Genomic DNA, 18,143 nt, shown 5'->3' on the forward strand with positions numbered 1-18,143 from the left:
TGCTCCCAAGCTTTTCTTCAGCTGTGTTGGGTTTTGAGCCATCCTTGTGCTCCCCGCTGTAGCATGGTTTCTCTTTAACACTGATGCTGTTGGGACAAGGAGTGAGGAGAGATGGGTGTCCGTTGGAAAGCATATGAGTTTTGTAGACATTGACAGTTGGCTTATGAGCGTTCAGGCACACTTCCCCCACAATTACCCAGCCCAGGTCTAAGCGTTGAGCAAAGGGAGCGTTGTGGGGTCCATTAACTTGTGCTTGTGCTTTGTGGACCTGTATAATGTCTCTGCCCAGCAAAATAGCTATCTGGGCATCTGGGTCGTACTTAGGGATGAGAGGAGCAATCTATAAATGAGAATTAAGTTTGATTGTATGGGAAATGTCTCACTAACTCACCGACATATTTCTGAAAGGCAACCTCCCAAAATCAAATTTCATCAAAAACTATTTCCTTTGTAAGCCAAGAGATATTGCAATAAAAGGATGTCCTTTAATTACAACTATTACAAAACATGTGTTAAAAAGACACTAACATGGAATTACTACAAGCATGCTCATATGCTATTTAAACTCTAAAACAGCTAGAACAATACAAAAAAGCATGAGCGTGATCAGTTTCCAGTTTATGCTGCTGCTGCCAACTCTTTCAGCTTCTGAGGAAGTGTGACGTCGGCAAAATGTACTTTGTCCTCCTTCAGTTTCTCTTTCACCGTCTGCATCAGACCCAGCTCCATGTACTTCTGCGTCTGCCTGTCGTACTGAGGCCAGCTGACAAGATCAGGGCCATCAGGGGAGCTGATGAGATATTCAGACATAGACATCAGGGGAGTCTACACAACAACAAAACATCTAAATATTGTCTGTGCGTGGTTGCTACCCATTTCAAACCGTCCCCTTAGAATGTAGACATTTATGCTTCATCAATTCTTATTTATTAGACTGCTGAATATGCAGTATAATTTTCCTGTGGCTTAGACCTGCATACCTTTACTTTGGCTATTTAAGTTCACATACTGTATTTGCATCAGCATGTTTGAAAATTAAAGTGTTTTAGAATGGGAGCAAATTAACAAAAAAAAGTATCCATATGAGGTTTTAATAGTTGCTGTACAACACTTTTTAATTGACATACGTCCATGACTTACTTCATTACATGTAATGAAGTAAAGCAAATGACCACATCATATTTATTTAAGTTAAGTAACAGCTTTCCAAATTTTTTCTAAATGTTTTCAAAGCGTGTATACTTGCAATTGTTTCCAGTATTAATATGCATCAACTGAACTCTTTAAATACAAACATTACAATATTTCACATTATAAAGCTACTATCAGTGTTTGCGCTAGAATATTCAGCTCATAGCGACACGTTAGCATTGAAATGGATCAACTGATGTCTGACAAAAACCGTCAAGTTAAATATAAGGATGCTAAAAAGATTGACATCAAAACATAGATTTTTGTAGACCTCGATCTTTACTCACCCGCTGCGGATAAAATTGGCCCAGTAAGCCATCATCGTTTTACAAAGACTTTCATCCTTCTTGGTTATATTGCCTGAAGATAGGACAGGACGAGTTTAACCACACAATCAAATAAGTTATTAAACATTAAACATGATCTGAATGGACTGATTTTGTAGTGCATATTCAAGGTCACTAATATTTACGTTTATTCATCCAACTCACATTTAGTTTCCCGCGAAAACATGTATATAGCACAGACAGGAGCAGAAGAGCCTTTGAGAGATTAAACATTGCCTACCAATGATTTTTATGTCTCCATTCCAGAAACATCCGCCAAACATGAAACCGACCTCATCAGCGTGATCTGCCTTCACAAAGCTGGGCCTGGTGTCTTTGTGTATCTCAGCACGGTGCACAAATTCATACATGTAGACAGGAACACCCAAGTCTGACCACACAGAGGAGAAAAAGGACAAGATGCGTGAGCTGAGATGGAGGTCAAAGGTCAAGAGTAATTAAACTATGAGGTGACTGAAACGAGATCTAAATGACATCAAGCAATCTATATTCTGTACCAACAAATTGAACTAGCATTGACAGATTTCCTCCCACACACTTCGGATCAATTTGTGCCCCAAATGCGATGCAGTAAAGTCACGCCTGTTTCGATTTGTTAAAAAAGCCCTTCTGACCTGCGTGGTATCCGGCCACCTTCAAAACAGGAAAGGTCATCAGCAGGTCTCCAATGATCTCTGTGAATGCGTCTCTGATCTCCTCAGGAGTGTTAGCCTCTTTTAGGTATTCATCTGCGATGAAGCCGTTTGCAGCGGAGATCTGGACCGAGAAGAGAAATTGGACCATCAGATTCTGAGGCTATGTTGTATATTGGCAAGAATCTTGCTAATACTATTCAATAATTATCAGGGCATCCTATGAATTAATTTGAGATACATAATGATTTAAGCAATTCTTCCTCTTCCTCTGTTTGTTTTTGGTACTTATCCAACATTATGAGCTCACGTCTTCCAGTCTCAGTTTACATCGTTTCAATAGTGTGGTAGCGTCATGTACAACAACACAAAACAAAATCAAACACTACCAAAAATATTTGCATGTCAAAATTGTTTAAGAATACAAATAGTTTCACATAGTTTAAATATTGCTATCCAGCAGATCTGACATTTAGCAACGATGGGCTTAAAAGTAAGAAATTGTAATACAGTATATAATTAGTATTTAGATCAAGTTCAAGCTTAATAAAAATCCATCAATCATTGTGATCAACAAGTGGCAACTTTTACATGGAGCTCACCCCAGCAGGATTGAACATGTTGACCACAGCCAGCACAGCCTCTCTGTTCATCCCGTTCTCCCAGCCAGGAGGGGCAAAGCTCTGTGACACAGGAGACAGAGCTCAAGATAAACGACACACCCTTTATACACAGAAAATCACAGAGGCATGGCAACAGCTAATGATATCTGGAAAAGCACTGATAAGTTTGTAAGTGGGACCTGAGGCAAGATCCATCCAAACTCATGGTTGGTAATTCCCAACATCACAGGGATCTTCATCACTTCTTTCTTCTTCAGAAGCTCTTCAGCCAGATCGGTCAGAAACACGCCGTCCACCACGGCGCCCAGATAAATCCTCATCTGTGTTCAAGACTCAATTCACTTAGTTTGAAAATCAGGGTTATTTTGGAAAACCAGGTGAAGGGACAGCAAACTTGTAGCAGAGTGCCATCTTGTGGCATAAGTTTGAAATGACACTTAAAAACAGTTTTAAGATCAGTCGGAAGTTCTATTTAAAAAGTGTTTAAAATAAATGCACATTAATTCACAATTTTAAAATTCCTGCTTTTGGTTATTTCATGTGATGGCACACAAATATTTTTTTAAAATCAGACAAATAAATTCCTCCTATATCCAGTTAAGGTGAAGGCAGAAGAATCCACAGATTGGTAAATGATAAATTTACTTGAGCTTGGACAGCACTTTTCTAGTCTTCTGATTACTCAAAGTGCTTATACACCGCATGTCATGCCTATCCATTCACACAATGATGGTAGTGGCTTCTCTTTAACGCATCTATTAATACACATCTGTACACCGCCAGTGCAACGAAGTGTCTTGTCCAAGGATTTGTCAGAATGTGGCTGCAAGAGCCGGGGATCAAACGCCCAACCTTCAGGTTGAGAAACAACTTACTCTACCACTGGTCCACAGTCGCCCCCAAAAAGTCAATCAGCTCACAAACTAAGGATAATAAATTTTGAAATGTAGATCTTTAGAGGACTTTTTACCCTTTTGGACGCATCAACTAGCTCTTCTATACTCTTTCCTCTCATACACTGGACCAGCTCCTCTGTGCTGCTGCGGTCACATGCAGTCAGGTTGGCAACCATCTAGGGACAAAAAGAAATGAAAATAAATTAAGGTAGTGCAGTATTTTGCAAATAAAAGTAAAGTTAACTGTTAAAGAGTTACATTTTAGGAGCTTTAAATTAAAGCTCTATAACATCCTATAACAATCTCAGCCTGCCAGTGGCAAAGTAAAAGACATGCAGACTTGAAAAGAGTACTTGATAGACATATAGCCTGTTTCATAGCTCTAGTGGTGTTATGCAAGTATTGGAAAAATTCCTGTTGATGCCTCATGTTGCGAAAATAAAAGGAAATAATTCAGTTTTAAATATATCCTCTCCACATAGATGTTGAAAACACTTAGCATTTGTTTGAAAAGTATTACCTTTGCAGAAGCCAAAGGATATTTGGTCGTGTATGTTCCAATTGTTGATACTCCACTTTGAAAGATTGCCTTTTGAAACAGTCCTTCAGATTGTGGAGACACAGTCTGTTCAGAAGAAATAATTGTATGCAATCACTTGAAAATGGACATTACAGATCATACATTTAAAATGCCCCCAAAGCATGAATAACAGACAGCATCAGTGCTCACATGGGGATTTATCATGGATTAATGCTGAACAGGTTGTTTTCTTTCTGGGATTGCTTTTATTTACCAATATGGATGCACTGATGCCTCCTGCAGATTCTCCAGCAATTGTGACATTTTCTGGATCCCCATTAAAGGCCTCAATATTTTCCTTAACCCATCTCAGAGCTGCCAGCTGGTCCAAGAAACCCCAGTTACCCCGAGCATGTTCATCTCCAGTGCTTCAGAAAAAGAAAAGTCAACACACCACTTTATATATCTAGATTTCAAAGCTGGGACAGAACTGTGATTTTCTACACATTTCCTTACCTAAGGTATCCCAGAATGCCGAGGCGATACTGAATGATGACCATCACAATATTTTCATAAGCCACTAATGGAGCGCCATCATACTGGGAAGCTGCACCGATTGACAGACCTCCTCCATGGATCCACACCATCACCTACCAACAACAGAACACACTTACTGTTGTTAAAAGATGATCTCTCATCACACAGAGAACAGTATGAATTTCTAAGTGCTTGTAAAACCGCAGAAGAAGAATTTCAAGCCATTAAATTGGCAGTAACAGAATAAGTGACAACAGTATGCAGTCTATTAGTTGGTCAACAGCACTGAGATTACCAAATAAAAATGAAATGTATAGCTGTGTGTCGTCAGCTGTGAATGTTTCTTCATGATTTAAATAATATTTTTTCAGATTTTAATTTAGCTGTTGAATCAAAGCATGCCTGTTTTTTAGATAAGTCATGAACAGGCCCTAGAAAACCAGCTGACTTATGCAGCCTTCAGATCAAGAGTTCATGATTTACAGTGTCAAAGGTCATTGATAACTTTACCAAGTGATTTGCTCTGTAACCAGACTGGTATGCATCACGTTACGCGTGTGAGTTGGGAGATATTTTTCCAAAAGACTGTAAATAACTTTCCATGAAAAGGGACATTCAAGACAGATCTTGAGTTATTAATACCTGACAGATCTTAGTTATTTCTGTTCAGCAACGGTGGAGTTCTAGCACACTTTAAAAAAGACGGGGAAATAACTGTCTATAGAGTGGTTTGAGTCATGTTTACAAAGTAATTTATGAAGCAGTAAGTCACAGAGGAATAACAGAACAGGTGCAAGATTGTAGACGCTGAAATAGCTCCTACATAGTTAATCGGGGAGAAGGTCAACAATGAGCTCATGGCAATAAAGTTGTGTAAAGGTTTGATAGACCAGGTGTTTTCCTGAAATAAAACACCAAATAAATTACATTTTGACTTAGAAAGGAGCTCAGGGGGTTCAATTTGGATAAGTTAATCAGTTTATCCATTCAATGAAAATTAAACTAAATACTTGGATTTCTGTCAATGAAATGAGAAATGTAAGAATGTCTGGCAGTTTTCATTTCTTAATAATAACAGTAGAGATTTTTTTCTCTACTTCTGACCAGCTATCTGCCTGGATCTCTTACATCTTTTTGACCGTCTCGCTGAGGAGCTTTGGATGGTCTATGTATTTTGATAGTTTTTCTGGGAGCAATGCTTTGAGACAAGCTGTCAGAAACATATTATTTTGTGAAGGTGTCACAGGATGGCAGGGCACGTAATGTATGGAAATTTCATCAACAACTTCAGTATCTTTTCTTTTAAAGACCATCAGTGTACATCAGAAGTCAACGTTATCTAAAAAAGTGCAATAATAATCAGGAGATTGCCTTTTATAAAAGGTAGACCCATTGGCATATCTTTAAAAATCAAATACAACAAGTAGATTGAGAGATTGTTTCACATTGCTATAAACACTGACGGCATTCTAAATTTCAAACCCTGACCCAACAGATGTATGTACATACAGGCAGTAGTGTCTTTTTCTTTGCAGTAATAATTATGGTGATATTTGATTCATGTCTCTACATACGAACTGTTGTTAACCCACCGGCAGTTTGTCACCCGGTGTCACGTCACTTGGAGTGTACACATTCAGATACAGACAGTCCTCTGAAAGCTCAGGTTGGATGTATTGCATTGACATTGTTTTGGAAACGTTTGCAACGATTTCAGGATCCTGGATGCACCTGAAGTAGAAAGAGAGAGAATGAAACAAAGAAGTATGTGTCCACCAAAGGGGGAAAAACAATGATGAAATCTTCTCATTCTCCGTGTCCTTTGTTAACTTTTAAAGTCTTACATAGGGGGATGGTGAGTTCCATCTCTCTCCCCCTGCCAGGGCTCTGCATCCTGTGGAGCAGCAAAGCGGAGGGGCCCCACAGGGGGCCGTGCAAAGGGGATTGACAGGAATTGTTTCACCGTCCTGTCTGTGCCTTTTGCCGTCGTGTATTCCCCTCGGATTTGACCATTTTTCAGAGAGACCACGAGGTTGTTGCTCCCTGTAGAGGACACAAGTTTGTGTTCAAAGTCCACATGTACAGTATTATAGGGTGAATAATTTGTTTTCCACAGGACCATCAGACATTATTGGATTCATGATAATGTTGCAGAGATTCGAAATGATCTAGACTTACAGTAGGTTGTCATAATGTGGATATCATTTCTGCCATTAATGATCATTACACTCAGAAGATTCAGAATTATTCCTAGGCCAGATGGGGAATAAAATCCTTCCAGTGAGCTATAGGTCTACCCCGAGCGTAGTGTCCGAAAAACCTTTAAAGGGAGTCATCTTGATGGCATCCTAATCAGCCGTGGCGTGAGTGTGTTGGGAACCTAGACAGAAATCAATTCGTGGCCCTCCAATCAGCATTCAGCAAGGCAACGAGAGCGAGTCCTGTCAGATGGGAATCTCCTTGGAAGGTTTCCTACCATCATTTCAAAATTTGCACAATTTTGGCCACCGCTTTTGTGCCCTCTAAGGGTCTGGGGCCCCAAGCAGTTGCCTGCCTTGCCTATAAACAAGCAGTGCCTCTGCTAAGCAGATGCCTGAACAACCTCAACTGGCTCTTTTGGGATGTGAAGGACCAGTGGCTCTTCTCAGAGCTCTCACTGACCGGGTGTCAGAAATCTTCAACTAATACCATAAGAATGGGCCCAGCTACCCTTTGGAGGAAACTAATTTGTGTCTTCGATGTCCATCTGTCGATCAGTGACCAAAGCTCATGACCACTGGTGAGGGTACGAACTGGTAAATAGAACACTTTGCCTTTCAACTCAACTACTACCACAACTGTGCAGTACAACTCTCTGCTAATGCTGCCAATTGACCACTGTGATCCAATTTGACCTCACACGCTCAAAACAATTAAACTCCTTTACTTAAGGAAAAGAATCCACTTATGTGGGCCCACCACCTGCAGGGAGAGGCCATGAGGTTAGGTATGTATCCGAATCTGTGGCAAACAATAGTGCTACATTACACTGACATTTGGGTTTAGGTCTGATTCTAACCTAAGTTTTCTAAAATGGTACCTGTGACCCCGTCTGCATGTACAGTAGAATCATTTCTACTGAAAGGGGCTGTGCTGACCAGCGTCTACCGTGGCTAATACATTTACTATTGACAAGTTGTACCACAGTTTGTTTACCACTGCAATATAATTTCATCAATAGTTTTGGTGATAACTGATACCTGTTCTTGAGTTCCACCCTGTTTTGAAGAGTTTCAAAGTCTCTTCAAAAGTTACCTCTGCACAAGTACTTTCTGTGAGTTCTGCTTAATGAGAATTTTAGTTAAATGTTTTTTATACTTTGTATACTGTGTTACTAATAACATTTCAGAGGCAAATATTAACCGTTTTCTGTATTTAATGACTGCAAGACTTGCTATAGTTACTGTTTTTGTCATTGATTATATAATCAGCTCCACTTGACAAACTACAACAGTAAATGTGGCTTACACATGAATGCATCAGTTTACACAATGGAAGTTTCGTACTTTGAGTTATATGCTCTGAAATGTGTCTCTGCAGGACCTTTTTAATAAACTCTAACTTTAAAAGTTTACACCATCTCTTTTATTATAAGGACCGTAGCGCTCCTTGAAGGTGGACTTTTTGTGAATTGATTGAAAGCAACTGTGACAAAACAAAATACTACAATCACTTCAGAGATTCAGGGGTTTGTTCTTAAATACTAAATGTAGCTATTATCCTTTTAAAAACTACAGAGGTAAAGCTACAATTAGACTATTAGTGTGCTTTATCTTGAACAATTTATCCGTATGATATTTTTCATGTGCACGTGCTGTTAGACGGTCTTACAAAGGCCCTTGCGTCTATAATTTCCAGTGGCTGCTGCAGGAAAATGCCCTTCACTGACACGAGGTAAAATAAATAGTTGTCTTACCTGGTGCAGCCTGAGCTATCACTGTCAGCGCAGGGAGGAGATAAACAAAGAACAGCACTGTTCTCATCCTGACCGGTCTCGAAGAAAAGACAGAGAGAATTACAGTGTCCTTTGAGAGAATTGGACCTCTGGCCTGTTCTGGTCCTCTAGGACCGCCCCCTGCTATCGTATACACCCACCCATACACACACACACACTTAAATTGTGAATTTAATCAAACAAAGGTTGTAGGCACTTTCAATCCCAAAGTCCTCACACAGCCCCACATACTACCAGTTGTTATGTCACAAACTCAGCTCAGCAGTAAAAGGATAATCTCCATTGATTTAACCTCTGATGCGTCACAGTCAGCACCCTGACCGCTGAGTCAAAAATGACAAAGTCCTGCCAAAGTACAAATCTATAGTGATCAAACATGCGGACGGAGGACATACGCACATCGGTAGGTAATGTTGACATGTTCTAAACTAGAAGGCTCATGCATGTTCGGAGACATTTGCATACATAACCGCCCCCAATGAACCAAACCACACACCTCTTTAGAAACCACACCGTGCCGTTAAAATACGAGAGCAAAGAAAATGTGCTTCATAATAACAGGAATGGAACAGGGTGAGGTTGAATAAAAACGGTAATATAAAAAGTAGCTACATAAATAAAATGAGAAATGAGAGTGACCCAAACGGGTTTTTTTTTTTTCACTTACTCGAAGTTACTAATAAAAGAACAAATACTGCATGAGAGAGGGTGACGATTTCTGTGCGTTCTGTTGAGGAGAAAACACGAAAATGAAGTTGGATAATAAGTTCAGTGCAACAAATTAAAAGTGTCTGACACTGGAGGATAACAGAATACGACACAATTTCACCATTGAACATTCACATCATCGGCGGCACAGCTCGTTCTGGGGAAATACTCAAGCAGATCAGTGCGCTCTTTTAAACACACATTTGCCAAATCATCTAATAATGCAAAACGAGCCATGATAAAACATTTGTAGTGCTTTTTATTTGTAGTTCCAATGTTCTACCGCTAGAAGCACGCTCAGAGCTGTGTTTGCATTTTTTAATTTTTATTTTATTTTTTTACTTTTGTAAAAAGTCTAGGCAGGTCTTTGATAGTCTAGGTAAGATTAAACAAAAAGAAAGCTGTACTGTTTTTGGAATGCAAACGGTTAAAATACATTGTAAGAGTAGGTGTCCATTTTCAACAATATTACAACCAGCAAAGAATGTGATTTCTGGCGTCCCCTGGTGTAACTGAGTGTTTGGTGTTTTTTGTGCCAGATCACAGTGAATGCAGTGTTGATTGGAACATAGTACATGGTGTTTACTTGGATCACCTGGTCCCAGTGCTGTGAGGTTATAATCAAGGCCCTGTTGTCCAGTATAGCTCTCTGCTGCTACTGCTGTCATTCACATTGTTTGAGTTGCTCTTTTCATTGCAGGCACTCTGTCGAGGACTGCAGTGTGTGTGGCTTCATCTTATATTGTGCTTTAGCACAGTCTACATCATACACACTACATAATCCCTCATGCACACCCTACAATACTGATTATACTGATACGTACACTCTAAAGTATGTAGTTGATAATTTAATTATTTCACATCTGTTCAATAAATTACTGTTACTCCTTAAACTGGTGTGTCTCCCATATTTGTCATGCCCAAAGAGCAAGTGTGGGACACTTGTTTTGTTGACTCATGCAGTGAGATGACTCAAACCAACTGTTAAATCCAAGATTTTTTTTTAGGGGAACAATTTGAGATTTATAGTTCTAAGACTTGTACTACTGTATTTTGTCAAAATGTTGAAGCATTTGGTGATCGTTCAGATAAAAGTTAATCTTGGATTTTTAAAACCAGCTGGTAAGTATTAAATTAACTTGAACCATTAATGTTTACTTCAATAATGCATTGTTTGTAAAGAACGTTCACATATTAATTGTTTCACTGTAAAGCCATAGAAAGAGGTCACCTTATGAACATCATCTTAAATTGACTTATTGATTCATGGATGGATACACTCTTCTTTTTATCTGCAGGATCATTAAGCTTTGTCAGTGCTCTGCACCAGAGCCTGGAGTGAAGGTATCGGTTCAGCGTATAAAGTCATGCTACATGTGTAACGCCAGCAAATACTTCTGACAATGCACTAGCATATTTTGTCAATGCTTCAGGAAAAAATGATGCTAGTTGTAAAAAAAAACAACTAAAGGGCCACTTCAACATACAAAACAACTTGTACGAGAAAACAAGGAAAAGAGCCTTAATGGAAACCAGCGTAAGTTGGATTTTAGATGATTTTTACAAGAAAAGTATGGACCTATAATGTCATCGATTTGTTTGAATGTATTCTGCATTAAACTCTATTTACAAGGCCACTATAAGATTGATACACATTGTTTGCTCTTTTCAGGACACCCAAAACATCTCAAGTGGAGGATCTGGCAGCTACAGAAGACTCAGGTGATTGTTTTTTAGCAAAGACAATTCAAAGCATGGAAGAGAAGATGAACGACCAAACTGTCGCCTCCGAAAATGTTGTGGATGACGCTGGAGACAATATAGTATCAGGTCATTTTAACAACAATGATGATAATACATGTTATTTATAACACACATTTGGTGGAAGGTTTTTTGTCGAGTACCGAGAAGAATTTCGATTTTACTGCAATAATAGTTGGTTTGCATTGTTGGATCTCAAATTTACCAGAACATGACGCTTTTCTGTGATGACATCTTAGCTCTCAATCTTAACAGAGCCTCAGTTTAACAGCCAAGCACTGAGGAAAGGCTGATGCACATTTGACACTCATCTGTCAGAAAAAGTAACAACGTGTTGAAATAATCATGATTTCCCCAGAAGTCTGTTTTTCCAAAGGCCTCAAATTGATCATTTTGTGAAACACTGGACCGTGCATCAAAGCATTTTAAGTATTGTCTTTAAAAAGGATATTGTTTGTAGATCTAATGATGTCTGTCGATGCAGGATGATGAGAATGCTAAACTCAGCATCGAAGTGAAAGAGTTGGAGCAGGATCGAGCCCGACTGCAGAAAACAACAAGTATTCAGCAGACACAGCTGGAGACACAGCTGGAGACACAGCTGGAGACACAACTGGAGACACAGCTGGAGACACAGCTGGAGACACAGCGAGCTTTGGCAGAGGAGTCGGCAAAAAAATGTGACGGTCTTCAAGTGCAAGTGTCGGTTTTACACAAGGTCTGTGAGCATTTTATACAAGTCCAGCTACTCAAATGGTACAAATACCATACCATCCTCCATCACTCCTGAATTTAAAAAGGTCATTTCTCCCTGGCTGATGACGTTGTTCAGGAAAGTGGAGAAGTTAAAGACTCAACTGAACAAGATCAAGCAGGCGGACAAGGTAGGAAAACATCAGCGTCATCGATACATGCTACTAGTCTGAGTACTGATATGATTCAAAATAAGTCTTTTCAAATCACATTACAGATTTTGATTCATTAAAAAAAATGCCGACATGAAACATCAGAGTTTATTTAGAGACAATCACATCCATCTTTGCACATTTAGTTTTGCAAGATCAATGACATGCCCGAAAAAAAATGGTTAACTGTCTTCTACAAACATGTAAAGCAGGAAGATAAAGCAGATAAACATTTGTCAAACCGCAAACTATGGTTTTTTGTTGTGATTTCCTTCCTCCTTTAAAAGTACACATTTAACCAGAAGATGCCACTCATAGACATCCGTAGAGACTAAAGAACATCACGTCTTTATGACTTGGTTGACATGGGTTAAGTTCTGGTTATACAATCAAAATGTCTACTGGTTCAGAGGTTTAAAAAAAATACAAAGAATGTGATTTTAAATGTTATTAAGTACAAACTGTGTTTTACACCTTTAAAGATCATGACAACTTAATGAGAAGTTGCAGGGTTCCTTTCAGTAAATCGTTAAACTCATATGAGTAACATTGTCATGTTGCTGAAGTTTTGAATGGAAAAGTGAGTGAAAAACATTTGTGTCAATAACATCTTTAACAACAGAGAGCTCCATAAACAACAACATGAAGCAGAATTCACACAGGTTCTAACACACTGAATGATTCTAAGTGTTTTTCAAACAAGCTTGTAAGTATCAGTTCTGATTAAGTTTGACTTATTTCAGTCTTTCATTTTTATGTTTATTTTTACCAAAGGACAAGACAAGCATGGAACTTCAGAGTAAAGAAAATCTGCTTGCTCAAAACAAAATGCTTAAAAAAGCAGAAGACAGAGCTGATTGTGGGCATCAAGAAACAGCTGAAGCTGACTGACATCCTCAAAAGACAAAAGGTGAGTGTCTCTACCATACTCTGTTTGTGCAAAGCCTTTTTAACCAAGTCTCCTCCGACCACCTTTTCTATCTTTTTTTGTGTAGATGGATTTTGAAGCGGCAAAGCTGCTGTCGCTCACAGAAGACGAGTTCATGAAAGCTCTTGACTGGGGAAAGTCATAAAACACTGAGAGGCTTTCGTGTGTTTTTGGAGAAATAAAAGCCTGGTGAGGTGCCAAGATCAGATCTTTTCTGTAATTATTTAATTGAAGATCGCACAGAACAACCCAAATAAAAAGTTAGTTAAAAAATAGTTCAAAATTTTGACGGAAAGCTTTACTCATCGTCTTCTAAGCCGTCTTCAGAAAAGATGTCTGCTCGGCGGGTTTGGAAATTCTTTCTGAAGTCTTCGTCAAAGTTCTTTAGGTCTTCTTCACGAAGCAGGCCCTATAAAACGAAAGCACCGATTGTCACATGGATGTATTATCTTGAGATTGTGTAAAACTATTCAGGATTCTTACACTGCCTCATACCTTCGGTAAGTTTCCCAGGAGTTTGGTCGCATGACGTTTAAGAAGCGTCTGCCTTTCTTGTTCAATGATCTGTCTGCGCAGCGCCTCGTTCTCCTGCTCAGCCGCTCTTTCTTTGGCCTCAAGGTCCTTGAAGAGAGAAATTAACATTATTATCAAAGCACTTAGTACGAAACTAAATGATGCACCAGCTGCCTAGAGTTTGATAAACAATGAATACACTTTTCTGTGTCAGTGTTCAGAGTGTTCTGTACCACATTGGCCTGAATCTGCCGCCTTCTGTCCTCGATCAGCTTCTCCACCTCGCGTTTGTGCTCCAGTTGTTTCATGCGTCGCTTCTGAGCGTTCATCTGCTCGATGCGGTCGTCCTCTGCAAACTTTGCCATCATCCTTTTCCTGAAGTTCTCCTCTTCTGCTTTCTCTGCCTGCCTCCTCATCTCTTTGAAAGCCATTTGCTCCTGGTAGGTCTGCTGCATCATCAACCTGTGTCTGATTTTCTTCTCCATCTCTTCCTGTGAGACAAATGGGTCAAAAAATATGAAGATAGCTTAGGCACACTAATAAATCAAAGTCCCAGAGCACATAGGTGCAAGTCTCTTGACTCATGAGCTGCTGTTTAATCTAAAGCAGAACTGCCTCATATTTACCTTGAATGTTTAAAGAAGACAGTAAATCAATGATACTTACTATTTCTTTCTGCCGATTGGCCTCTTCCTGTTCCTCTAGACAGAGTTCCTCACGCACTCGCTCCATATCTTCACGCTGCTGCTTCTCCTCCTTGATCTTCTCAGTCAACTGCACAAAAACAGAGAGGAGTTAACAAAACACACATCTCCGAGAATTAACCGAAAAATGAAGGGGCAAAAAAAATGTATCTCAACTATTTTTAGTAGCTGCTCCTTCGCTTCATCTCTCTCCCTGATCTTTGCCATTCTTTCCTCCTCCATGTGCTGCTGATGGCTCGCAAATTCCCTGATGCGTCTGTTCTCTTCCTCGATCTGTTCTTGCTCCATGCGTCTCCATTCAGTTTGCTGTCTCTTGAATTCTTCAAGGTGCTGCTGAGTGGCTCGGACCTTCTCCAGTTTCAGCTGCCTCTCCCTTCAGAAAAACATTAGTTCTCAATGTAAATCCATTTAATTGCATTAAAATGTGAATGAGAAAGTAAAGTACCAAACAATCTATATTGTTTTTAATTTCAAAATAGAGCTTGAGTAAAAGTACTTTCATTCCCTCCATGAAGTGGAAATGAATAATGACTTACATCTGATCCTCCTCATAAATCTTCCGGACGATCTCGTCCACCATGAGCTTCTCTTTAAGGAACTCCTCATATGCTTCTTGTCTCTTGTGCTCCCTCTCCATCATCTGCTGCTCCAGCTCTCTCTGATACTGCGCTACCTCCTCTTGGTGTTTCTGCTCCAGCTTCTTCTGCTCAGCAGTGGTTCGCTCCTGTTCCTGCTTCATCCGAGCAAAGTCTGCCTTCTCACGCTAACAGAGAAATGATTATGCATTGCAGAGTTTGACTTACAATTATTCTGTACATTTTCACCTTGGAATTAAATTCCTTTCACGTTTAACCCTTGTCATTGTTGAAAAGGAGACTCCTATACTAAACCGTCTGTATATCCAAATACATTCATTCACATGGTCCCTTGCACATACTAACAAATCTTCTATATAGAATATAAATGTACCCTTACAACATTTTTAAGACCAGAATCAATGTTGTAGTGAAGATGGATCAGCTTTGTTATATTGGTAGTAAGTAATGAAAATCACAGGACAGCACTCACCTTTGTCTGCTCAAACCTAATGGCCTTCTGTTCAGCACACTGTGCAGCTCTTTCCTTATTCAAATATGCAGATTTCAGCTTTGACTCCAACTCTCGAAGCTCCACGCTGAAAGTGTAGAAACAGACTTTTGAAAACGGATAGAGGTTATGAAGAGACCAGAGCAGAGTAAGACTACATTCAGTACCTGTTCTTTATAATATGCTGCCTCATTTTCTCTTCTCTTTGCCTCTCAAAGTTGATGCGGGCTATCTCTTTGGCTATTCTCTCCTCTTGTTCCAGTTGCTTTTCTCGGTTTATTCTCTTCTCCTCTGCCTGCAAAAAACCCCCAAAAACCCATTATGTCAACTGAATTAACTTCAGTCAATAGCGCTGATTTTCGTAATACAACAGCATGTTATGAAAAGGAAGGCTTTTTCAAAGTGTGATAGTGCGTGAACTCTTTACAGATCTTTGTGTTACCTCCAAAATGTAGTACTGCTTTAAAAAAAGAAAAAAATGATAGTGTGTCTTGAGCTGACTTAATAAAGCAACTCATCCAGCCATGTTGGGTTTCTTCATCACAAATGAAGGGCTGGTTCAGTCTGAAGATAATATACCAGTGTCACTATACAGCAGAATACAAAATGTCTCCAGTAAACATTGAATCTCTCTAGTACATTAGCACATTAATAATCTAAATAAGTGTATTTCTTCTTTATAGACACATTTGCATAACGTCTTTAATTTGTTCATCACACTAGAAGATTCAGAGAAACTTTAAACTACTACTATGACGTGCTATGCTTACACTAATGTTTCTTTTTACATTGTTCAATCATATTCATTTTATTTTCTATCCAATCTAAAATAAACATTTGATGTGTTTATACAAGTTTTATGTATGTAGCTTAGATTGAGCTTTTAGTAAACTAGTAATACACTGAAGCTCATTCTTAATGGTTCTCCTAGAAGAATGAGAAACGTACCTGACGTAGGTCGCTCTCCGTCTGCCTGTTCTTGAGCCCCTCTCGAACCTGGCGCTGGTACCTCCTCCTCTCGAAGCCCTCCTCGTACTTCAGCGCGTCCTGCAGCTGCCTCTCTCTGTCCAAACGCCGGGCCTCCTCCACCCGGTGCTGCTCCTGACTCTGCCGCTGAGCCGTTGACCTCTGCTGCTGGCTGTACATCCACTGACGATTCTGTCCCAGAGGAGAAGAGAAGCTTAGCACACACATGCAAAAGCAGTATCAAACGCTTCTTTAATCGTGTGGTAACTGAGCCGATCTGTGTGTAGCAGTCAAGCTAACGTTAGTCTAACTTCGGAAACAAACCATGTTGACGGTGCCTTGTCGTCGATTACGGCTTATTCACCAAATTAATCTGAAAAGTAAACTCGAGATGCGTTTAGTTGTCCCGTCTGTTTGGCATTTTTGTTGTCAGAGAAACGCCGCGTCTCGAAATTTTAAACCAATAAGAAGGAGCGTTGACAATGACGTCAGGTCCGGAATAAAAGTCTTCATTTTTTATTTATTTTATTATCTGTTTTACTTCTTGTTATCCAAAATATTCATTATTATAGATCATTTTGTATAAATTTGAAGGATTCTGCTTTCTATAAACACACTATTGTACTGAGTCTGGATGTCTGTTTGTTTTGGGTTCTGAAATGTTGAGGCATGTTTACGTGAAAGGTAAACAGTAGAAATGAAAGTCCCTCTTAAATGACTTAAACCCACAAACAGAGTTAAACGCTGTTTCAATAATGGGTTTGTATGTCACGTGTATATTTCTCATTTTATGTGTTGTTTTATTGTTGATTTCTGTATTCTCTGTTTTATGATTCTTGAGTTCATTTTGTGTAGGCCTGCTGTTTATTGTTTCTGATATTTATTTTAATGTTCATAAAGGTCAAACTTTGTAAAGGCACTGCCAAAGCTCTGGTGATAATACATGTGGTGAGTGAGATTGTAGAACCTCCAACTTGTCCCTAAACAATTAAAATCAATTAGACAGTCTATTCCAAAAAAGATTATTGAAGCCTGTGGTAAAGACAGCAGAATACAAAATGTCTCCAGTAAACATTGAATCTCTCTAGTACATTAGCACATTAATAATCTAAATAAGTTTATTTCTTCTTTATAGAAACATTTGCATAACGTCTTTAATTTGTTCATCACACTAGAAGATTCAGAGAAACCTTAAACTACTACTATGACGTGCTATGCTTACACTAATGTTTCTTTTTACATTGTTCATTCATATTCATTTTATTTTCTATCCAATCTAAAAGCTGCTTTGTCTGCAGTATGTTGTAAAAGTCAAAGCAACCAAAATAAAAAGCATGCATAATATGATGGTACGCATCCATCAGGGTGAATTAAATACACTGTCCAAATCTATGGGCTGGAGTTCGTATTTGGCCTGAAGAAACTGCTTTTAGGGAGCAATATTCAGTCAAATAAAATTCAAAGTACCATACATCTTGTAGTAAAGATTTATTTACATAACAATCAAGAAAACACTACACAAACCAAGTAGTGAAGAGATCTAAGTGGAATACTTTTAACGAATGTAAGAAAATCTACTCAGATTAGTTTCATTTACAGGGACATCATAGACATTTATGCATTTACAGTCTAGTTGTACTGATGCTGTATATACATGAGGAACCCCTCTTTAAAAACATGCAAAATGTCCTTATATATTTATATCATATAGAGTAACCAGTGCTACAGTGCCCAAACAGATGGCTCCAAATGTTTCGACAGCTGGATGACATTCTTCTAGTGCAGCACATCATTTACTTATATTGTATCCTCATTTGGAGCAGACAGGTAGA

General features: G+C 39.1%; 2 protein-coding genes and 2 long non-coding RNA genes across 6 annotated transcripts; 2 read left to right on the forward strand and 2 right to left on the reverse strand.

Moving 5' to 3' along the window:
- Window positions 1–461: 461 nt before the first annotated feature.
- Window positions 462–9,358, reverse strand: ces3 (carboxylesterase 3). 3 transcript variants are annotated; one of them, XM_079346492.1, is made up of 13 exons: window positions 8,702–9,358; window positions 6,591–6,789; window positions 6,339–6,477; window positions 4,726–4,859; window positions 4,484–4,637; window positions 4,210–4,314; window positions 3,764–3,865; window positions 2,973–3,113; window positions 2,773–2,853; window positions 2,153–2,294; window positions 1,759–1,908; window positions 1,479–1,551; window positions 462–790 (listed from the first exon to the last, which is right to left on the reverse strand). In XM_079346492.1, the coding sequence occupies exons 1-13, from the start codon at window positions 8,766–8,768 to the stop codon at window positions 619–621; spliced, it is 1,659 nt and encodes a 552-aa protein (XP_079202618.1). In that variant the 5' UTR covers window positions 8,769–9,358; the 3' UTR covers window positions 462–618. The 3 variants fall into 3 exon arrangements, with proteins under 3 accessions (XP_079202618.1, XP_079202619.1, XP_079202617.1); XM_079346493.1 differs by lacking the exon at window positions 8,702–9,358 and adding an exon at window positions 6,925–8,368; XM_079346491.1 differs by lacking the exon at window positions 8,702–9,358 and having other exon boundaries at window positions 6,591–8,368.
- LOC306825629 lies at window positions 8,405–8,789 on the forward strand. Its single transcript, XR_013779301.1, has 2 exons — window positions 8,405–8,590; window positions 8,621–8,789. It is a non-coding gene; the product is annotated as an uncharacterized lncRNA (long non-coding RNA).
- Window positions 9,359–12,904: 3,546 nt separating the features above from the next.
- LOC306825034 lies at window positions 12,905–13,355 on the forward strand. Its single transcript, XR_013779210.1, has 2 exons — window positions 12,905–13,030; window positions 13,304–13,355. It is a non-coding gene; the product is annotated as an uncharacterized lncRNA (long non-coding RNA).
- Window positions 13,319–16,756, reverse strand: mns1 (meiosis-specific nuclear structural 1). The gene is made up of 10 exons (XM_079345520.1): window positions 16,636–16,756; window positions 16,294–16,503; window positions 15,513–15,640; window positions 15,328–15,433; window positions 14,796–15,022; window positions 14,416–14,632; window positions 14,222–14,329; window positions 13,789–14,046; window positions 13,538–13,663; window positions 13,319–13,451 (listed from the first exon to the last, which is right to left on the reverse strand). The coding sequence occupies exons 1-10, from the start codon at window positions 16,636–16,638 to the stop codon at window positions 13,341–13,343; spliced, it is 1,494 nt and encodes a 497-aa protein (XP_079201646.1). The 5' UTR covers window positions 16,639–16,756; the 3' UTR covers window positions 13,319–13,340.
- Between the last annotated feature and the right edge of the window lie 1,387 nt (window positions 16,757–18,143).

The sequence above is a fragment of the Symphodus melops genome (genome assembly GCF_947650265.1).
Source record: "Symphodus melops genome assembly, chromosome: 6".
In the NCBI taxonomy this organism is placed as follows: Eukaryota; Metazoa; Chordata; class Actinopteri; order Labriformes; family Labridae; genus Symphodus; species Symphodus melops.

Bases quoted from the DNA above. Each gene is read 5' to 3' on its own strand.
- ces3 (XM_079346491.1), bottom strand. From the start codon at position 6,868: ATGGTCCTGTGGAAAACAAATTATTCACCCTATAATACTGTACATGTG. The intron at 4,638-4,725 runs GTAAGGAAATGT...CTTTTTCTGAAG, and splicing joins GGCATTCTGGGATACCTTAG to CACTGGAGATGAACATGCTC. The intron at 3,866-4,209 runs GTAATACTTTTC...TTTTGTCCCTAG, and splicing joins ATCCTTTGGCTTCTGCAAAG to ATGGTTGCCAACCTGACTGC.
- mns1 (XM_079345520.1), bottom strand. The intron at 15,434-15,512 runs GTACTGAATGTA...CTACACTTTCAG, and splicing joins CAGCATATTATAAAGAACAG to CGTGGAGCTTCGAGAGTTGG. The intron at 14,330-14,415 runs GTTGAGATACAT...GTTTTTGTGCAG, and splicing joins AGGAGCAGCTACTAAAAATA to TTGACTGAGAAGATCAAGGA.